We start from the raw sequence: 18026 nt of genomic DNA, 5'->3' as shown, positions 1-18026 counted from the left end.
CTTCAGAGAAAGTAGAAAATCTTTTTAAGTGAACAAAGATGAAAACAGAGTATATCATAATTCATATGAAGCAGCTAAAGTAAGTCTTAGAGGGAAATACATAGATTAAGTGCTCATATTAGAAAAGAAAAAAGATCTATACTGAGCAATCTATGCCAAAGTAGATAAAAGCAAAATAAATCCAAAGCAGGTAGAAGAAAGAAAATAATAAAGATAAGATTACAGATCAATGAATTTGAGAATTCATTGAAAATATTGAAGAAAACCAATGAAATCCAAAGCTGAGTCTTCTAAAGTATCAATGAAATTGATAAACCTCTGTCTAGATTGACAGGAAACTAAGAAGACACAAATTTGCAGTATAAGTAGTAAAAGAGGCTATAACACTGCTCTCCCCACTAGAAGTATAAGCAAATTCCAAAAACAGCTCTGTGCACATAAATTTAACAATTAGATAAAGTGAACCAAATCCTGGAAAGAATAACCCGCCAAAGCTTACACAAGGAGAAATACACTGTCTGAATAGTCCCATGTCTTTTTAACAAATTTATTTTTTAGCTAAAACTTTACAAAATATTCCAAAACCAAAATATTTCAGGTTCAAATAGTTTTACTGGAAAGTCTATGAATCATTTATGGAATAAATACTATCAGTTCTTCAAAAAAGAAAAAAGAAAGAAAGAAAAGAAGGCAGCACTTCCCAATTAGCCTTATACCCAAACCAAAGATATTACTATAGAAGAAAATGACAAGTCAGTGTCCTTTGTGAACGTTGGTGTAAGAAATCTTCTACAGTATATTAGCAAATTGGATCCAGCAATATAAAAAAATAATAAATCATGACTGAATGAGATAAGCCTTGGGATATAAGGCTAAATTAGCATTTGAAAATCAACCAATGTAACCCACCACATTAACAGACAAAAGAAGAAAATCATATACTTTTGATTCAGAAAAAGCAATTGACCAAATTCACATATATTGATGATAAAAATCTCTTAACAACATATGAAAAGAAGGCAGATTTCTGGGCCTGGTAAAGAACATCTGTGAATATCTGCAGCTAACCATCAAACTTAATGAAGAAAGACTGAGTACTCTCCTTTTAAGACTGGAAATGGGACAAGGGTGTCAACCTTCTGCATTCCTATTCAGCATTGTATTCAAATTTGTATCCATTGGCATAAAGCAAGAAAAAGAAATAAAAGGCTTGAAAGGTCTAATGAAATTGTCTCTTTGCAAACAACTTGACTTATAGAAAACTCCAAGAAGTTTACCAAAAACAAACAAACAAAACAAAACAAAAACTGCTAGAACTACATTGCTAATTGGATTGTATTGGTTCTTTTTAGTTATACATGACACCAGAATCCATTTTGATATAATTATACAACTATATCTTATTCTAGTTAGGATCCCATTCTTATGGATGTACCCGATCGAGGGATTCACTGTGTTGTTTTCATATATGTTCATGGGAAGTCTGAAAAACAGGTCAGTAGTTTATGAGGCTGAATATATCCATATCATAAGACCCAGCAATCTCATTCCTAGGACATGCAACATGGATGAATTTCAACATTATACACTGTGAAGAAGCCAGTATCAAAAGCTTACTTGGTATATGCCACTTATATGACATTCTAAAAAAGGCAAACCAGTAGAGACTAAGAACATATCAGTAGTTTCTCCAGAATAGGGGTGTATAATGCACAGTATGAGGGAATTTTGGGGATTGATAGGACGACTCTGCATTAATGTGGTTTCTAAAAATATTGTACTTTCACCTTTTTACTTAAAGGAAGCACTTTACAGTTTCTCTCTGGCACATCTGAATTGATGTCATTACTACTTTTGTTCTTTTTGGCCATTATTAGGTGAAATAAGGGCTACTTGAACCCAAGATTGAGATATCAAAACAGTTGATCTGATAGCAGAGACAGTGACTCAGTGAATAATGGACAGGTAGTGTATACAGTATGAATACACTAGACAAAGAGATGATTGACATCCCAGGCAGAATGGATTGGGACAGCAGGAGATATCATCACGTCATTCAGAACAGCCTGCAATGTAAAACTTATGAATTGTTTATTTCTGGAATTTTCCACTTAATATTTTCAGATTGTGGTTGACCACAAGTTAGCCTCAGAATGAAATCACAAATAAGGGGGTGACTACTGCAGTTTACTGGTTTTAGGTGCTGAACATGTGAAGCAGTGAATACAGCAATACAAACTGTTCTCATTCTGGAATAGAGACAGAATAGACATTGGGAGTCAGGCCAGAATCTATGGAGATCTAGAAACTGCTCTGAATGAAGTTTGTCAGATAATGGTTTACCCTTTCTAACAGGTTTTTGTTGGGGTCTGTAACAAATATGAATTCAACCCAGATATGCCCAGCTCAACTTTGTAATGGAAATGTTTGGGCAGTGTTTCTTTACTTCACACTTTATCTGGACTGAGTTTGCAGTATTTTCCCCTCTTATTCATAACTTTTTTTCATTCCTCAGTTAATTGGAAGCACCTCGAGGTCAGAGGTTAGTTCTATGGCTACATCTTCTTAAAAAAAAAATATGTCAGCCTTTGCAAACTTCATATTTTTCCCCTGATTTCATCTTACAGAGCAGGAATGCAGGCCACAGAAAGACTAACTTGGCTATAATTAAATAAGCCAGCAATAAAATAATTCAGCTTCTCAGCTCTTTGACCTTATAACTAATTCCAGCTAAAAGAGCTCAAAACTCAGTAATGGTCTATCATTACCATTTACTTGTGATAGTTTTGAAAGCGTACTGGGAAATGCCATTTTCAAGTATAGTTGTTGTTTTCCAAATTGGGGACACATTTACCCCCAGGGATAGGGACCCTACATTGGCAATTTATTATTTGACCTCAAGATAATTTGACCTCAAGATAATTTAAGCAGACTCTCTGCAGGGTCAGTTGACCTGTAAATTTGGGAACATAGTGTTGAACAGTGTACTATGTCCAGTATCCAATGTAAACAAATTTTTTTAATTTTCTTTTTTTTTTAACTATTAAGATGCATAGCAATCTGTGACAGTGTAAAATGCATACCTTGCATTAATTTCAGGGAGTTTTCATAATGGAATCAGTTTTAACCCTTATATATGGCAGGCTTCTTTGGGCATACCATCACTCTTTGCAGTTGAAAGTTCTAGGGAGGAACATCCGAAAGAGATTCAGGCATGTTTGGAAATGAGTAGTTCACAAATCCAAATACTATTGTTGTAATAACAAAATGGAGAAGGGTGACATTTCCGTTTTCCACGTTTTCCCAGAGTTCTTGTATATGACGTTAAAACCATTGAGAATATGTCCTCTCAAGTTTTTCTCATTTTCATCTTTCCCCTCCTTTTCTTCTTTGGGCCTTGATTAGAAGAACTGAGAGAAAAAAAATGTAATTTATACCACTGCTGTAGTATCGAAAATCGGATATCTGCATATTTAATTTATAATTTCTTATCCAAAGTAAATTTGGAAGCTTGGAGCTTAATTTTTTAACTTATTTAATTCTATTTAATGTATTTTAGCATATATCTTCCCATTACTCCACAACATCAGGTGTGATCAGGTCACAGAGGGAGGCCTGCACTGAGAATCAAGAGACCTGAACACTATTCTTGCTTTGCTGCAAACTCTTTGTCACGTTGAGCAAGTCACCTCCCCCACTAGAGTGCTAAAATTATCTCCTGTCAAATGATGTACTAGCTGACTTTCAGTGTCTCCTCTAGCTCCAAAATGTCATTATTTTATGTTCCTAATCCTGTGAGAATTGATCTGATCAAAAGACTTAGGAGAATTTCAGTAAGTAGCAGAATATCCATGTTCTTCCCTGAGCGTTCGTATTGATGCTCTCTTGTGCTTGTAGGGATGGCAAATGTATTTGCTCTTTAAATATTTAATTTTCTTGCCTATACTGTGCTGTATCTAATCCAGCTTTAATTGAAATTGTTTCTTCCCCATTAGAAAAATGCACTTAACTCAGTAGATCTTGAGTTATAAAGGCCTTAAAAACTCTGGAACTTTGTTTTCAGAACTGCTTTCTTCAAATTTTTAATTTGTGTTTTTTATCAGATTTTATGCAACCAGGAAAATCAGATCTGTTACTGGTGCCCAGGAAATGCTATTTACATTGTTTCTTTTTTTCTTTTCTTTTCTTCCTTCTTCTTCTTCTTCTTCTTCTTCTTCTTCTTCTTCTTCTTCTTCTTCTTCTTCTTCTTCTTCTTCCTTCTTCTTTCTTCTTCTTTCTTCTTCTTTCTTCTTCTTTCTTCTTTTTGTGTGTGTATGTGAATTTCTCAGTTTGAACTAATAGTCTACCTTGGGCCTACTCCAAATGTCAGGCTACTGCTGTGGGCACCGTCTTTTGGGTAAAGCCTGAGCAATTAGTGTTAAGGCCATGTGCTACTATTAGAAACGCTTTCCCCATGGTACTCTAACATTCATGCTAGAAATTTTGGATAGTACATTCATGAAACAGAAAATTATCTCTTACCTCCCTCTGCTTCTCTCTTCCCTGATTCAGCACTCTGCATCTTGTTCAGGTTCCCACGGTCTCCCTTTCACCTTGTCTCAGTAATCATCTTCGCTCTATGGATGCATCCTACGCTCTGGTGCCAGCATAATCCAAACATTCAGCATCAAGAACATCACTCTTCTGGAAAAACTTATGATGATTTTCTCCACCAACTTAATGTTCTTCAAAAGCGTATCCCAGCCTGTTTCGTAGGCTTTATCTTTGCCAATCTCTTGCATATGCATCCTTCCATCCTAGCCAAGCCAGATAGCCCATCAGCCATTCTCCAAAACATCTTGCACTTTCTTGCTACATTGTCTCTGCTTATTCTGCTTCACTGCCTAGAAAGACGCATTTTCTCTTTTTCTACCTTTACTTACTCATCCTGCATGGCCCACTTTGGGTGCCTCTTCCTTCCCAAAGTGCTTCCCAGTTCCCCACTATATTTTTTGGACATTTCTTTTTCAAATGTAACCATCTTTCTTCTACTTGTGGCACTCTTTCCCTCTTTGCTTTGAGTGACTCAGATATTGATGCTAAACTCTGAGGACAGGAACTTAACTCATTTGTTTTTATATTCACCTGAGCAAAAAAAAAAAAAAAAAAAACATTTCCTAAGTGTTGTATTTAAATAAATGTCTGTTGACTTGAACTAGGGTACAGTGAGTGTAATATTGTAACACACTAGGATTTTTTTTCTTCTTTATGGATATAGTCTTGCAAAGCAGAGAGAGTCTTGGCATTTCCGACTTCTGGTGGTGAGGGGAGGCAAGAGAAGTCCCTGAGGAAGCCACACCTCACCTGCCAACCTTCCTTCCCATAGCCAGCTGCCCAGAGTTGAGCGGTAATTGTTTCTGGGTTCATGGAGGGGTGAGGCTTCCTAAGCAGAAAGCCTCCTGGTGGCTATAACAAATGCCAAGTGAAATGCATTGCATATATAAGGCACGTCCTTTTCTGATCCTTTAAAGACTTTCTCAATCTGATCTGGGACCACCCTTTATGCTTCCTCTCCCTTTACTTCCGCGTATAAGAACTGTCTTATGATCCTCCACCTCTTCCTGTCAATACTTCCACACCTGGGTTTATGTTTCCTCCCTCCAGCTCGCTCCTTCCTTCCTTCCTTCCTTCCTTCCTTCCATCCATCCATCCTTCCTTCCATCCATCCTTCCTTCCTCCTTTCAGTATATATTAATTTAGTGCTAGGCACTTTTTAGGAATACTTTTTGTAAACACAAAACATGCAGAAATCCCCCTCTGCATGGAGTCTATGATCTAACATGTGGGACGTCCTTTCTTTTTTCTTTATAGTGAAAGTTCACCTTTCCTTGAAGCCATTCCTGATTGTTCTAACCCAGGTTCTTTTCTCCTGAATTTTCAGGGGCACCTGTTTCCTGTTCCCTCCCTGTGACAGACACTGCCTTGTATTCTTTGCACTTGTTATGTGTGAGTATCTCTTCTCATTGAGTGCATTTTAAGCTCCTTGAAGGTAGAGACCATGGCATTTGTTCATGCAAAAGTACCAATGTACATGCCTTGCATTATGTATGCTATCTTGCACATATTTAAATTCCCCAAGTCACTATAGGACATTGCAATTAGGCACCCGGTAGATATTTTTAATTGATTTAAGGATATTTATTGCTTTCTGCTTTATCAAGTGCAGCAGCTCTAAGACTGTGCTAGACCATTAGTCATCAAAATGTTTATTAAGATTCTGCATGACGATGTCACTAAGTGCTGCTACTATTTAATCTTCTGCCAAGGAATCAGTCGAGTGCCAAGCACAACCTCTGCCCACACCTCGTCAACTGAGCAAATCACCTCTGGGATATTCTATATGATGTTTGTAAATCTTTACCATAACACCAAAGCTGTTATTAAAAGGAGCAGGAGGTGCTGGGGGCAGGAGGAGGGCTGCTAATTATGGCTGGAGTCAGTTCTTAAGCTTCCCTGTCTATCAGATATTGGTGTCAAAAACTTCAGAGTGCCTTTCTTACCTGTCTTTTTTGATTCAAGGCCACTGGGTATTCATCATAAAACCTGTCTTGCTATTAGTAGGACAGCAAGAAAAGTTTGTGATTATTGTTTTGACTGATCCTTCACACTCCTTTGCATGGAGGTTCAATAAAAGTCTACTGGCTGAGGTTGGAGGACAGTCAGTCAGAAGTCTTAGACCCAGGGACCTGGTAATGCAAGGATCCAAGCTGTGACCTTCACCCCACTGGGCCCATGTGCCAAGTAAGCAATTGACTTCACGTTAAATTTAAAAATTGAGGGATAGTTCTATAACTATTTTGGTTTCCTGTGGTTATTATAATAATGGAGAGGCAGTAGCTTTCCTGGTTCAAATCCTCCCTCTGACACATAGGAGCTGTGTAACCCTGAGCTGTTTAACTTTCTGAGGAAGGAAATCATATTCGTACTTGCCTGATAGGGTTCTCATAAGGGTTAGAAGTATCTGTATATAAGTACTGTAGGCCCACACAGAGATGGAAACTTGCATGTTCAGATATGAGTAAATTTGGATACATTTTCCATCCTCTTTCTTTCAATATTTGGATGTTTTTAATCTACTTATTTAAACTGTTACAGATTATAGAAGAAACTTTGGGTCTCTGTCAAGAGGTGGTATAATAACCTAGAGATTCCCCCTGCCAACGGTCTTAAGTTGCCAGGGCTAAAGATATCTCCACTTAGATCTTAATTTCTTATACTTTTGTCATATAGTTACATCACTGCATTCTTAAGGTGCAAATTTTTTTAGGTATACTTTTGACCTCACAGTGATTAGACTATGACTGACGGAAATGGCCTGAATTGTGTGAATTTGGGTGGATTGAGCTTAGTAGAGCCACTTCAAATCGCTTTGGTCGGGGGCCCTGGTGTGGGACACAGGCTGAGACCACAGCATAGGTCAGAACCTATGGCATATCAAGTGAACATTGGAGGGCAAAATCAAGACCAAACTATTTATCATAAAACATAAAAGTATTATTGATGAGGTTTTTTAAAAGTGCTTAGAGGAGGCCTGATTTAACAGCTAGTGTGGTATGGACAGTGAGGCACAATAACCAAAAACCTACCACAGTCTTACGACTACACAGAGTCCAGAACAGTGGAGGGGACAGTGCCATGTGGAGAACAGAGCCGGTGTCCACAGCCTTGTAAGAGGGAAATTGACTGCCAGTAAAGAGGGAATCCACAAGGGCAAATCATTGGAAGGTGGAGGCACTGAAGAGGTGCTAACAATGTTCTGATCCCATGTATTGTTCACCAATAAATGAAAATATAGGCTGCATGCTTACTAGGCTTCCAAAAGTGTAGGTGATGAGAGAAGACATGGTCTGGAAGGTGAAGACTAGATTGCTTTTTGTAGCTACTAGATAAGTTAATGAACTGAGAAGGGATGAGTTAACAGAATGAAGAGGGATGAGTTAACAGCTCCTTGAGGGCAGAATGGGAATCATTGTGTGGGGTGATGGGAGAGGACGATTTAGGCTCACCAGAGCGTATGTGTGACTTGTGATGGGGTCTGAATCTGTGGAAGGAGATGTTTGAGAACAGGCTGAATCCCAGGAATTAAGAGAGGTTCTGATTCTGGTGGGATTTGAGCTTGGAGACCCAGTCAGGACCCTTCCAGCTCTGAGATCTGGGAGAGCCTGGCTAATGGTTCCTTGTGCTCTGGTGCTTCCTGTTTTAGGTTTCATCTCCACTTTGCGCTCATCATGGCTTCTCCTGCCCAAATCTAGTCAGTCTCTGAGTATGGGATAACGGGCAGGTGTATGTTTCCTGAGTTGAGATAGTGAGGGGTGCTTGTTTGGGAATTACTTTTGGTTTGGAAGAGTTTGGGCAATTAGAACTACTAATACAGTAGAATTCTTTTTTTCCCCCCTTAATTATTCTTTTCCACTGTGACTCTATTTTTCTCTGATACTCCTGTCATTCTGTCCTGTCACTCTCAAGTCCCGCCCCTCTTTCCTCTTGAGATGTTGACATGTCGTTTCTTGTACTGTAAATAAAAGACCAAATGCTTTGTCGATGTTTCTGCTGAAGTGGGGTCCTTTTGTGTATGTGCTTGAGTGTGTGTACGTGTGTGTGTGTGTGAAAACAACATGTACCCATATGTGCATGAGTTATTCATTGTGGGTGGTACAGATAATATCATGAAAAGGACATTTTGATGCAGATATATAATTGATTTTTTTTGCCTTACTGATCTTAGACATCGAAATTAAAAAAAAAATAGAAAGAAAGAAAAGGCACATGAAGCAGTGACATAAAAATCCTATGACTCCTACCAGTTGTGTTGTAAGCTCAGAGAACCTCACGCTGAGAGCGAGTTCCTGACATAGTGACCTCATTCCCAACGCTGGCTTTATCGGCAGGCAGCAGCAGCAGAGCTGCACTGGCTGCCCAGGCTGCAAGCCTGAAGGGGATGTGTCGGGAATGATGAGACCCGGGCTTGCAAAGACTTGCACGGCAACTGGAATTCGTGACAGATAGCTCGCTGCAGCTAAACTTTGATCCAGTGAGTATACTGTAGAACTGCCTGTTACACACACGATGGAGAGTCGTCCTTCATCACAATGAGAAGCCAGCCTTAAAAAAAATATATAGGAAAATGTGTCAGGTATATAATTGTGGACTGGTGAGTATATTAGATGCCAGATCAATTTTAATGTGTGTGTTCTTTCTTCAAGTATCTGGAGGTATGTGCCCTTTTTAATGTTTTGATGATTAACAAAATATGAATTGGTGTTCATGCATGTGAGGCACCTGGGCCCCTTGGAGAGAAGCATGTGCCCCATGCAGCCCTGTGCCTGGGCTCTGTCCCTGACCTAGAGTCTCTGCATTGCACAGACAAAGGAGCTAGCCCAGACACACACGGAGGCTGTAGCTTTTCTTGGAGCGATGACTCATTTCAGCTCACAAAGGATTCTGGGCAGGGTAGTGAGAAGTCAGGTTGGCTGATCCATCCCTATGACTTCACTTTGCAGAGAACGAGCAGAAGAGGAGTGACACTGCAGATTCCCGAGGCACTGCAGTGGGACATTGGCTCAGTGCAAGTGGCTGTGATATATGAGATAGGCATGGGACAGGATTCCAGCTGTTCCATGCAAATAGATAAAAGAATGGTAAAGAGGATTCCTCTCCTCTTTTTTTTTTTTTTTTTGTTTGTTTTTTTTGTTTTTCCTCCTTTCTAAAAATCATTACCAGCAAAGTATATTCACAAAACCTTCGAAAGGTGCTTTCTGCCAGCTTTTGAACTGAACTTGTGTCAGTGTCTCAAGCCCTGAATTAAAAGAAGAGCTGAGAGTTCTGGAGCTCATTTTTTAAAAGTAGATCTACCAAGGTAAAGTACCTGATTCCTGTTGTGTTCCACGGGCCCTCAGCAGCCAGTCTGAAGTGCTCATTTAGGATACTATTACTCAGAAGTTTACTCTTTCTTCTTATTACAGATTCTAGGACGTCCGTTTCTGTTACTGGCTCCTTCTTGCGCTTGGATGCAACCCCCTAGCATGCACCAGGCTTTAGCATCAAAGCTACCTGGGAGATGGAGCCAGTCCAGAACGGGTCAGGTAGGTTCCCCCTGCTTTTGTTCAAGAGTTGTTATGTGCAAAGAAATATGGTAAAATGTCTCTCACACCTGTGATGAGGGGGAACTGGACCCTGAAAAGTGGACTTCCCGTTGGAGTCCTCCTGCAGCCTCCTACATATAGCTCAAGTCCTCTGTGGAGGCTGCCAGCTGCACAAGAGCTCACTAGCGTGAGTCATTGTCACCCTAGAACTGAAAAAGTCAACAGCTGTAGGACTTGCAGATAGGAAACAAACTTTTTCACGTTTCCATCAGCTGTGTCTCTCTCACGCTCCTCGGAGGGAGAATTCTAGTAAATACTATTTGAAATTTTTTTTTCTCAATTAATGTGTAGTCCCTGAAATTTTGCATGTTATTTGTCCTGTGATCCTACATGCAATGCACTAAAATCCATGTAAAATCCTGATTTATATGTTCAGGGGCTGTTTCCAAGACTAACATTGTATTGGGGCTGCTCTGAATGACTAAGGAAGTAAGCATATTTCACTATGGTCTGCTTCAGGATTCTGATTATGACAGCTGTTTTCTTACAACATTCATGGGCTTTTTACACAAAGCATTTTTTTTTTTTGATAGCAAAACAGTAAATGTTGGTCCTCAAAAGTGTCATTCCGTGCTCCATTTCCAAAGTGAAACGTGGCACATCTGAAAACATGGTTTTACCACTTCATCCACTGTGTAGTTTTAGTGTTGGTGTGTATGAAAGGTATTTCTGAGAGTGTTGAATCCTTTACATAATTTGTGAGGATAATTAGAATATCTTAAAATAGTGCAAACTCCATATTGGGTAGGACCCTTGCACCTCTCTTTTCCTCTTACCGTTCCATCTATCTCCGTAGCTCGGCCTTTCATGGAAGAAAAGGAAGCATGTTCCCTTTTTTTCCTTGTCAAGGATGCGTCTGTGCGTAGCACATTGCACCTTTAAGGCAATCTTGGGGATGTTAAGTCTGTTTGAAAGGATGTTTGGTCAGGAAAAACACAAGTGTAGTATGTTGAGGATGTACTTGCGTAATACCCTACACCCATCCATTCTACTCATCCTTAAAAATCCAGTTCGAAGTCTCTCCCAGTGGGAGAGACTACCCCCAACAGATAGTCATTTCTTAATCTTTTAAACCCCCACCATAAAATCAGTTTGCTAGTCATTCATGTATCTTCTTGTTACAGCTCTTTGAAGGATGTTTGGAACATTAATGTGAATATTTTATAATTGCTTATATTTTCATGTCTTTGTATCTTGTTTTTCTACTTAGATTGTAAATTCACTGGAGGTGGGGATCAAGATTTGTGTCTTCTTCTGTAATTAGCATCTCCTTGCAATTTCCTATATGTAGAAACTACTTAGTAAATACCTGATTCAGAGGGACAGCAAATGAGAAGTATTCATTTGTTGTGGAGTTAGAATGGTCTGTTTTGTTCATTTTGATGGAACTGGAGGAGATCTTGTTAAGTGAATAAGCCAGGCACAGAAAACCAAACGTCACATGTTCTCACTCAATTAAGGAAACTAAAAATATGGGTCTTAAAGAAGACCAGAGTGCAACAGTGGTCCCTGGAGACTGTGAAGGGTAGGGGAGAAGGATGGAGAGAGGCTAGACAGTGGGTACCAAGCTGTAGTTAGATAGGAGGAATTAGTGCCCGTGTTCTCTAGCACCGTGCAGTAACCATTGTCTTCCATAATTTATGATGTATTTCAGAATAACTGGAAGATTTCAGAATTCTTCAAAATACAGAAACAATAAATGTTTGAAGAAACAAAAATGCTAACTCCCTTATTTGATAATTACACATTACAAATATACATATCAAATTATCATCTCAGTATTCCATAGATATATACAAATACTATGTGCCAATTTTAAAAAAATAAAGAAAGAATCTTCACACGATAGAGTAATGGTAAGGTAAACCTTGAGAATTATGCAAGTCTCTCTGGAAATCATGATTACTCTTACTGTGAGATACGTTCACATCTGGGAAGGCTGCTCATACGCTGCTTGTAACGGACTGTTATCATTAAGAGCAAATGGGAATGTGAGGCTCTAAATATGGACCTTAATCATGGTTTGCTTGGATTTTGTTGGACAAGCCTTCCCTAAGGAAAGGAGGGCGTGTAAAACTCTGAAAGTGGGTGAAAGTCACTTTATTTCTTAGCCTACAGGGCATTTTACTACAAGAAAAGCACCTTCATGGCCATGAGCATCCCAGGTCCCATGGGAAACCATTTAACTTCTGGTGCCATTGATCTTTGCACCAAGAGATCTTACTTAAGCACTGAGACGTCTTTCCCTTTTGTACGTGAAGGATTGGCCCAGCCAAAATTTTGAAGCAGGCCAAGGTTTCTCTGACAGCCTTATTACTATGACATACTGTTCCCCAGCTGCTTCCTCTAAAGCCCCCGTGCAATGTGTGTTTTTCCCTTTGGCCTTAAGACCATTCTCTTCCAGCCCGTGATAAATCCCAAAGTTAGAAGTTCAATGTGTCTTCACTTTTCTTGCCTTTCAGCTACTTTTCCATTCACTCAGTGCAGGTGCTCACAGCTACCAGACAGGAGGAAAGCAATCTGATTAAACTCATTTAAATGAGCATAAGAAAGATCAAGCTGCCCTCTTAGCCTTCGAAAAGATGTTTTTGTTTCTTTCAAAGGCTTCTTTTTAGGATTAAATGAATTTCTTATTGGTATAAATTCAAAACAGTGTGAAAGAGTAAGTTGATTGAAATTAGATAGGCTTGGGGAAGATATTTTTAATACTACTATTTATTAAATATTTCTTAGGGTCTTAGGGTCAGTACAACACTCGTTACCCCATTTAATCCCATCAATGATTCTGCAATAAAAGTCACTATGTACACTTTGCAGAAAAAGAAATGGAAGTTCAAAATTAAATAATTTGCCCCAAATCATGCAATCAGTGAGGAACAGAAGTGAGATCTGAATTTAATGTTTTGATGATGAAGTACTTGGTCTTTACCACTGTCCTGTAATTCCAAACTTAGGAGAGAAACGTTGCTTAATGGTACAATGAGTTGGAAGTTTTCTCCATGTGTCTGTTCTGACCTGCTTTACTTCCATTCATCCCTCTAGATTCTTACATGTTTCTTTCATAACTGCCTCTATGCCTGTTGGAACGAGAGGTAGGATATTCTGTGGTGGGGGAGTCTGGAGCAGTGATTCAGTCAAGTTTTGTTGTAATTGTGGAACTGTCGGTCTGTACACATTTGAACTGTAATTAGGCCTAGTTCCATTACAGTTGTATTTTACAGAAATCATTCAGAGTAGAGTCATGATACCTAAACTGATGAGCAAAGAATACAAAGGTTGAGAAACAGTTAAAGAAACTTTGACTTATAAAGAGCGGGGCCGAGAATAACCCTGGAGAAGTCAGGCTGCTTTACTGAATCATAGCTGGGAAACCTCATCAGTGGGATTTGGAGCCTGTCCTACATCTCCAGAGTAGAGTAGGTTCTGCCATACCAAGGAGTAGGAAGAGAAGTACACGATGGCTCCAAATTTCAGATTCTTTTCTTTTTTTAGGTGAGGAGGAGGAAATCGGGGATTGAACTCAGGGGCTCTCAACCACTGAGCCACATCCCCATCCCTATTTTGTATTTTATTTAGAGACAAGGTTGCTTAGCACCTTGCCATTGCAGAGGAGGACCTTGAACTCAAGGTCCTCCTGTCTCAGCCTCCAGAGCCGCTGGGATTACAGGCAGCCTCCACCACCCCCAGCTCAGATTCTTTTCTATATAAGGCACTTACTACACAGGAAAGGAAAATGGCATCTTTCATAGGAGCTTTGGTTAGCCAGGCTCATTACACAACTGTGTGACATCTGAGAGATCTCACCAACTGTTGTCAGCTAGGACTGGTATTTCATCATGATTTTATCCCAGGTGATAAATGGCGTTGACGTAATTCTGGATGAGGGACTAGAGATCCGGGCAGCAGCTTGTATTGAGACCATCTGGCAGATAGCAGGGCCTTGCCTTGCCTTGTCTTTATGTGAGGGACCTTTTTATTCAACAAACATTTGAGTGCCTGCTATGTAAATAACACTGCTAGGGTTTAGTCCACAGTGCCTCACAAACACCACCTTTGTAGTAGTTGTTGGGCTATAATGTGAATGAAGCCTTAGCAAAGGTTTAGTGCTAAAGCGTGTAATTGGTCTGATGGCTCGTATTTCCTTCCTAACTTTGCAGCTGCAGTCTATTGTGAAGAGCCAAGTGGTCCAGAGGGTTAGATGTTATGGATCACGATAAGATGTCAGGAGTCATCTCTGGGGTTAGGGAGGGCAACTCCCTAGCAGGGCAGTTCTCACCCACTGCCCTTCTCTCCCTGCCACTCTACCCTTCTTGACTGGTCTGCCTCTTACTCAATGACTGTTATTCATCAGGAGTCGAATCTCAGTGATAGGAGCAAAGGCTGGCATGACTGAAGAAGGTGTGTAGCCTGGGATGATGACGGTTCCCTCTGTACATCTGTGAGCTGATTGATTTATCATTTCTCCAGCTGCCCATCTCCACATAAGACAGCTGATAAGCAGAGGCAAGGGACATGGACTCATTTTGGTGTGTGTGTGCCCTAAGTCACAGTAATTACTCTTCTTGACTCAGCTCTTACTAGAAGTTTCTTAATGGACATCATGAACCTCGTTATCATTACTAGAAGCCTTCTGCATATGTTCACTTTTGAATTACAAGTTTATTCAAATTAATAACTCAGAAATTGGACTTTCTTTAAGAGGCCCTTCACCTGTTGAAATAAAGATTGGGAAACCTTAGAAAAGCTGTTTAGAATTTCTAAATATTCTAAAGTACTTTTTAAAAAAATATTAAGTCTCTTTCCACTGACTATTACAATAAAGACCCAGCCTTGGGCTGGGGATGTGGCTCAAGCGGTAGCGCGCTCGCCTGGCATGCGTGCGGCCCAGGTTCGATCCTCAGCACCACATACAAAGATGTTGTGTCCACCAAAAACTAAAAAATAAACATTAAAAATTAAAAAAAAAAAGACCCAGCCTTAAGGTTTTGAAATTAGTGGCATTTAAAACAGATCTACAGTAAACTGGTAAAGGTGCCTTTTGCAATCCCAGTTTTCTTTCAGATTTCAAATGCAAAAATTTGAAAGTCAAGTACGGTAATCTGGTTTCAAAGGAAACTCAGAAGCAAGGGAACTAATGGGAGCCATATGCTCCCCCCACACCAAGGGTGCTGTGGTCTTGCGGAGAGAGTGTAGGAAAGGAATACGTGTCCGTTTCAAACAGCTCTTTAAAAAACATTGTAGTAGACCTTCTGTTAAAAGAACCAGACAGCATCTATACATAAAATTGGGGTTAACAAATTGAATTAAATTGTAAAACACAAGATTTGTCTGATGCTGTGCATCAGAGAAACTGTTCACTTAACTGTAACCTCAGAGAGCTTATGATTTCCCCAAGCTCAAGGGCATTTAAGATAAAACTTGGCGAGTCGGTAGGTTCTATGAATAGTGTGTTGAAAGGAGTAGAGTTGTATTGTCTGTGTGGCCTCCATGCACTTTACAGACAGGGGTGACCATTTTTATGAGGAGTCACAGTATCAACTCCATGCAGTAATTTTATTAGAATCTATAATTTTTACTTGAGTGTTAATTTTGGCAGCATGGAGATCAAAAGAGTCTTGTTTGTTCTGAGGAACAAAGCTGAATAAGATTTTGAATTAGAAAGAAGCCTTTATTATAAGGGAAAAAAATAATAGCTAGTATAGTTAGCCATTTCTTTTAAATTTTCAGCTCAAATGAGATTAAAATATTTTCCCCAAAAAACATGGAAATAGAACTGGACACAAGTACCTTATTATGATTTTCTGCCAGAATTCTGCTGCATTGATTCAGGATCATGGGAATTTGGAGTTTGAAGGAATCTTTGAAATAATTTCATCCAAACCCTCATTTTACAGATGAGGAAATGGGCACAGAGTGGGTAATTGTATTTTTTTTTTAAGATTCTGGGTTCTTATCAGCATATCTCTTGCATGCTTTCTTATATTGGGAATTTCTCAATTATAATTTAGTACCAATTCAGGATCATATTTGTAACCAGGTTATTTTGGTATATGAACTTCATTAGAGTCAGAGGTTCAGCACAGATTATAGATTAACATTTACCGTGAAAAACAGTACCTAAAAATAAACAGGAAAACAACGTAATTAATACTAAATGCAAACTTGGGGCGGGGGTAAAGCACAGATTAGTGAAAGAAGGCTAAGATGGAAGATGGATGTTGGGGTGCCTTCAAGAATGTCATTTATTATGATACAGTTCACTTGGGAAAATTATGGCTTTCCTTTTCTTACATAGTTACATGAAGATGAATACTTCAAGATGAAATAGACTTTTTGCTTTTTTTTACTAGGTATCTTTTGGAAAGATGGATCTCATCCCAGAGGGAATGAATGTTCATTACCTTGGAAGTCACATCTTAAGAGTTGTGTTATTCTCCCTCCAATGCAAAGGTTGGGAGTACAGAGAACCTGAATTCATGACTGAAAAGGACAAAAATAGCATTCATAGAATACAGTACTTTTTCTAAACCCACATATAGGATGATATAGGAATAATTTTGGAATTTGAGTGCCTACAAGTATTTGATACATAATAGCCATTCAGGTATTTCTTGAAAGGATAAATTATGTGCTAGATTAAAAAAAAATAAAAATTGCAACTAAAATAACTGGCCAAATGCTCAAAGGGAAAATAGATGTAGGGGTTTAAGTAGTAAAAATGGATGTGCCAGATAATATTTCCCCAGGTAGAAATGACTAGCTGTAGATAATGAGGCAGAGCAAGTTGGCATCTGCAGGATTTCCACTTGTTGTCTCAGGCCCTCGTCGGCAGTTGTGTGAACAGAGGTAGCTGTCATCAGTTTGGTCTCCACAGTTACTCCAGAGGGATTTTCTCAAGCAAATAGGTCATGTGATTCCTCTATATCACAACATGGGTGGTGTCCTATGATCATCAAAAATAAGATCTAAGCCTCCTGGTCTGCCAAGATCTGGCCTCAGCTTTTCTTTGCACCTTACCATCAGCCTGCTCTAGCTGAGCCCCCAGCACGCACAGCTCCTCAGGCTCAGCATGCTGCTGCATGCTGTGCATGCCCTCTCTCCTTCCTCTCGTGGAGGGATCCATCTTTCACTCCACTCATGACCCACCCCAATAATTATCTTGCTCCTCATGCAGATCAGCTGCCAAAGCACTTTACCGGAAAGCAGTGTCCAAATTTTCAGTTTTAAACATTAAATGCTCTTAAAACCTAAATTTAGCTGGGCGTGGCACATGACTATAATCCCAGCAGCTCTAAAGACTCAGGCAGGAGAACGGCAAAGTCTAGGCCAATCTCAGCAGTTTAGCAAGTCCCTAAGCAACCGAGTGGATCCTGTCTCTAAATAAAAACATAGCCAGGCAGAGTGGCGCATGCCTGTAATTCCAGTGGCTCAGGAGGCTGAGGCAGGAGGATCTCGAGTTCAAAGCCGGCTTCAGCAACTTAGTGAGGCCCTAAGCAACTCAGTGTTGCTGGGCATGTGGCTCAGTGCTAACTGACCCTGAGTTCAATCCCTGGTATCAAAAATAAACAAACAAATAAATACATATAAAAGGGGATGGGAGCATAGCTCAGTGGTTAAGCACTCCTGGGTTCAATCCCCAGTACCAAAAAAATGTAAGTTCACTTCCTAGTGTTGTATTTTCATGTCCTTCTGCACTCTTAAGTCCACTTAGAAGTTTATTGAATGCTTACTTAGTACAAAGCACTGTGTTTGGTGTTATCTGAATTAGCCTAGATTTAGCAAATGTCCCCCGAGGACTGTACTTACATGGATGTTTGTAAGAAAATAAAGCTAAAATAAAACATA

At 39.5% G+C, this 18026-nt stretch overlaps 1 protein-coding gene across 5 annotated transcripts in view; it reads left to right on the top strand.

Moving 5' to 3' along the window:
- Positions 1 to 18026, top strand: part of Stox2 (storkhead box 2) — a 223218-nt gene that overhangs the window by 184816 nt on the left and 20376 nt on the right. The window contains exon 1 of one of the 5 annotated variants that reach the window (XM_071610507.1): positions 5926 to 5985. The exons of 3 other annotated variants lie outside the window; for them this stretch is intronic. In XM_071610507.1, coding sequence (XP_071466608.1) covers positions 5982 to 5985 — 4 coding nt within the window. In that variant the 5' untranslated portion in view covers positions 5926 to 5981. Of the gene's footprint in view, positions 1 to 5925; positions 5986 to 10086; positions 10122 to 18026 lie in introns of those variants that run through there. One more of the 5 variants, XM_071610506.1, reaches the window with a different exon arrangement.

This window comes from Marmota flaviventris, chromosome 3, assembly GCF_047511675.1.
Source record: "Marmota flaviventris isolate mMarFla1 chromosome 3, mMarFla1.hap1, whole genome shotgun sequence".
Classification (NCBI taxonomy): Eukaryota; Metazoa; Chordata; class Mammalia; order Rodentia; family Sciuridae; genus Marmota; species Marmota flaviventris.
This window is presented reverse-complemented; position numbering and strand designations above follow the sequence as displayed.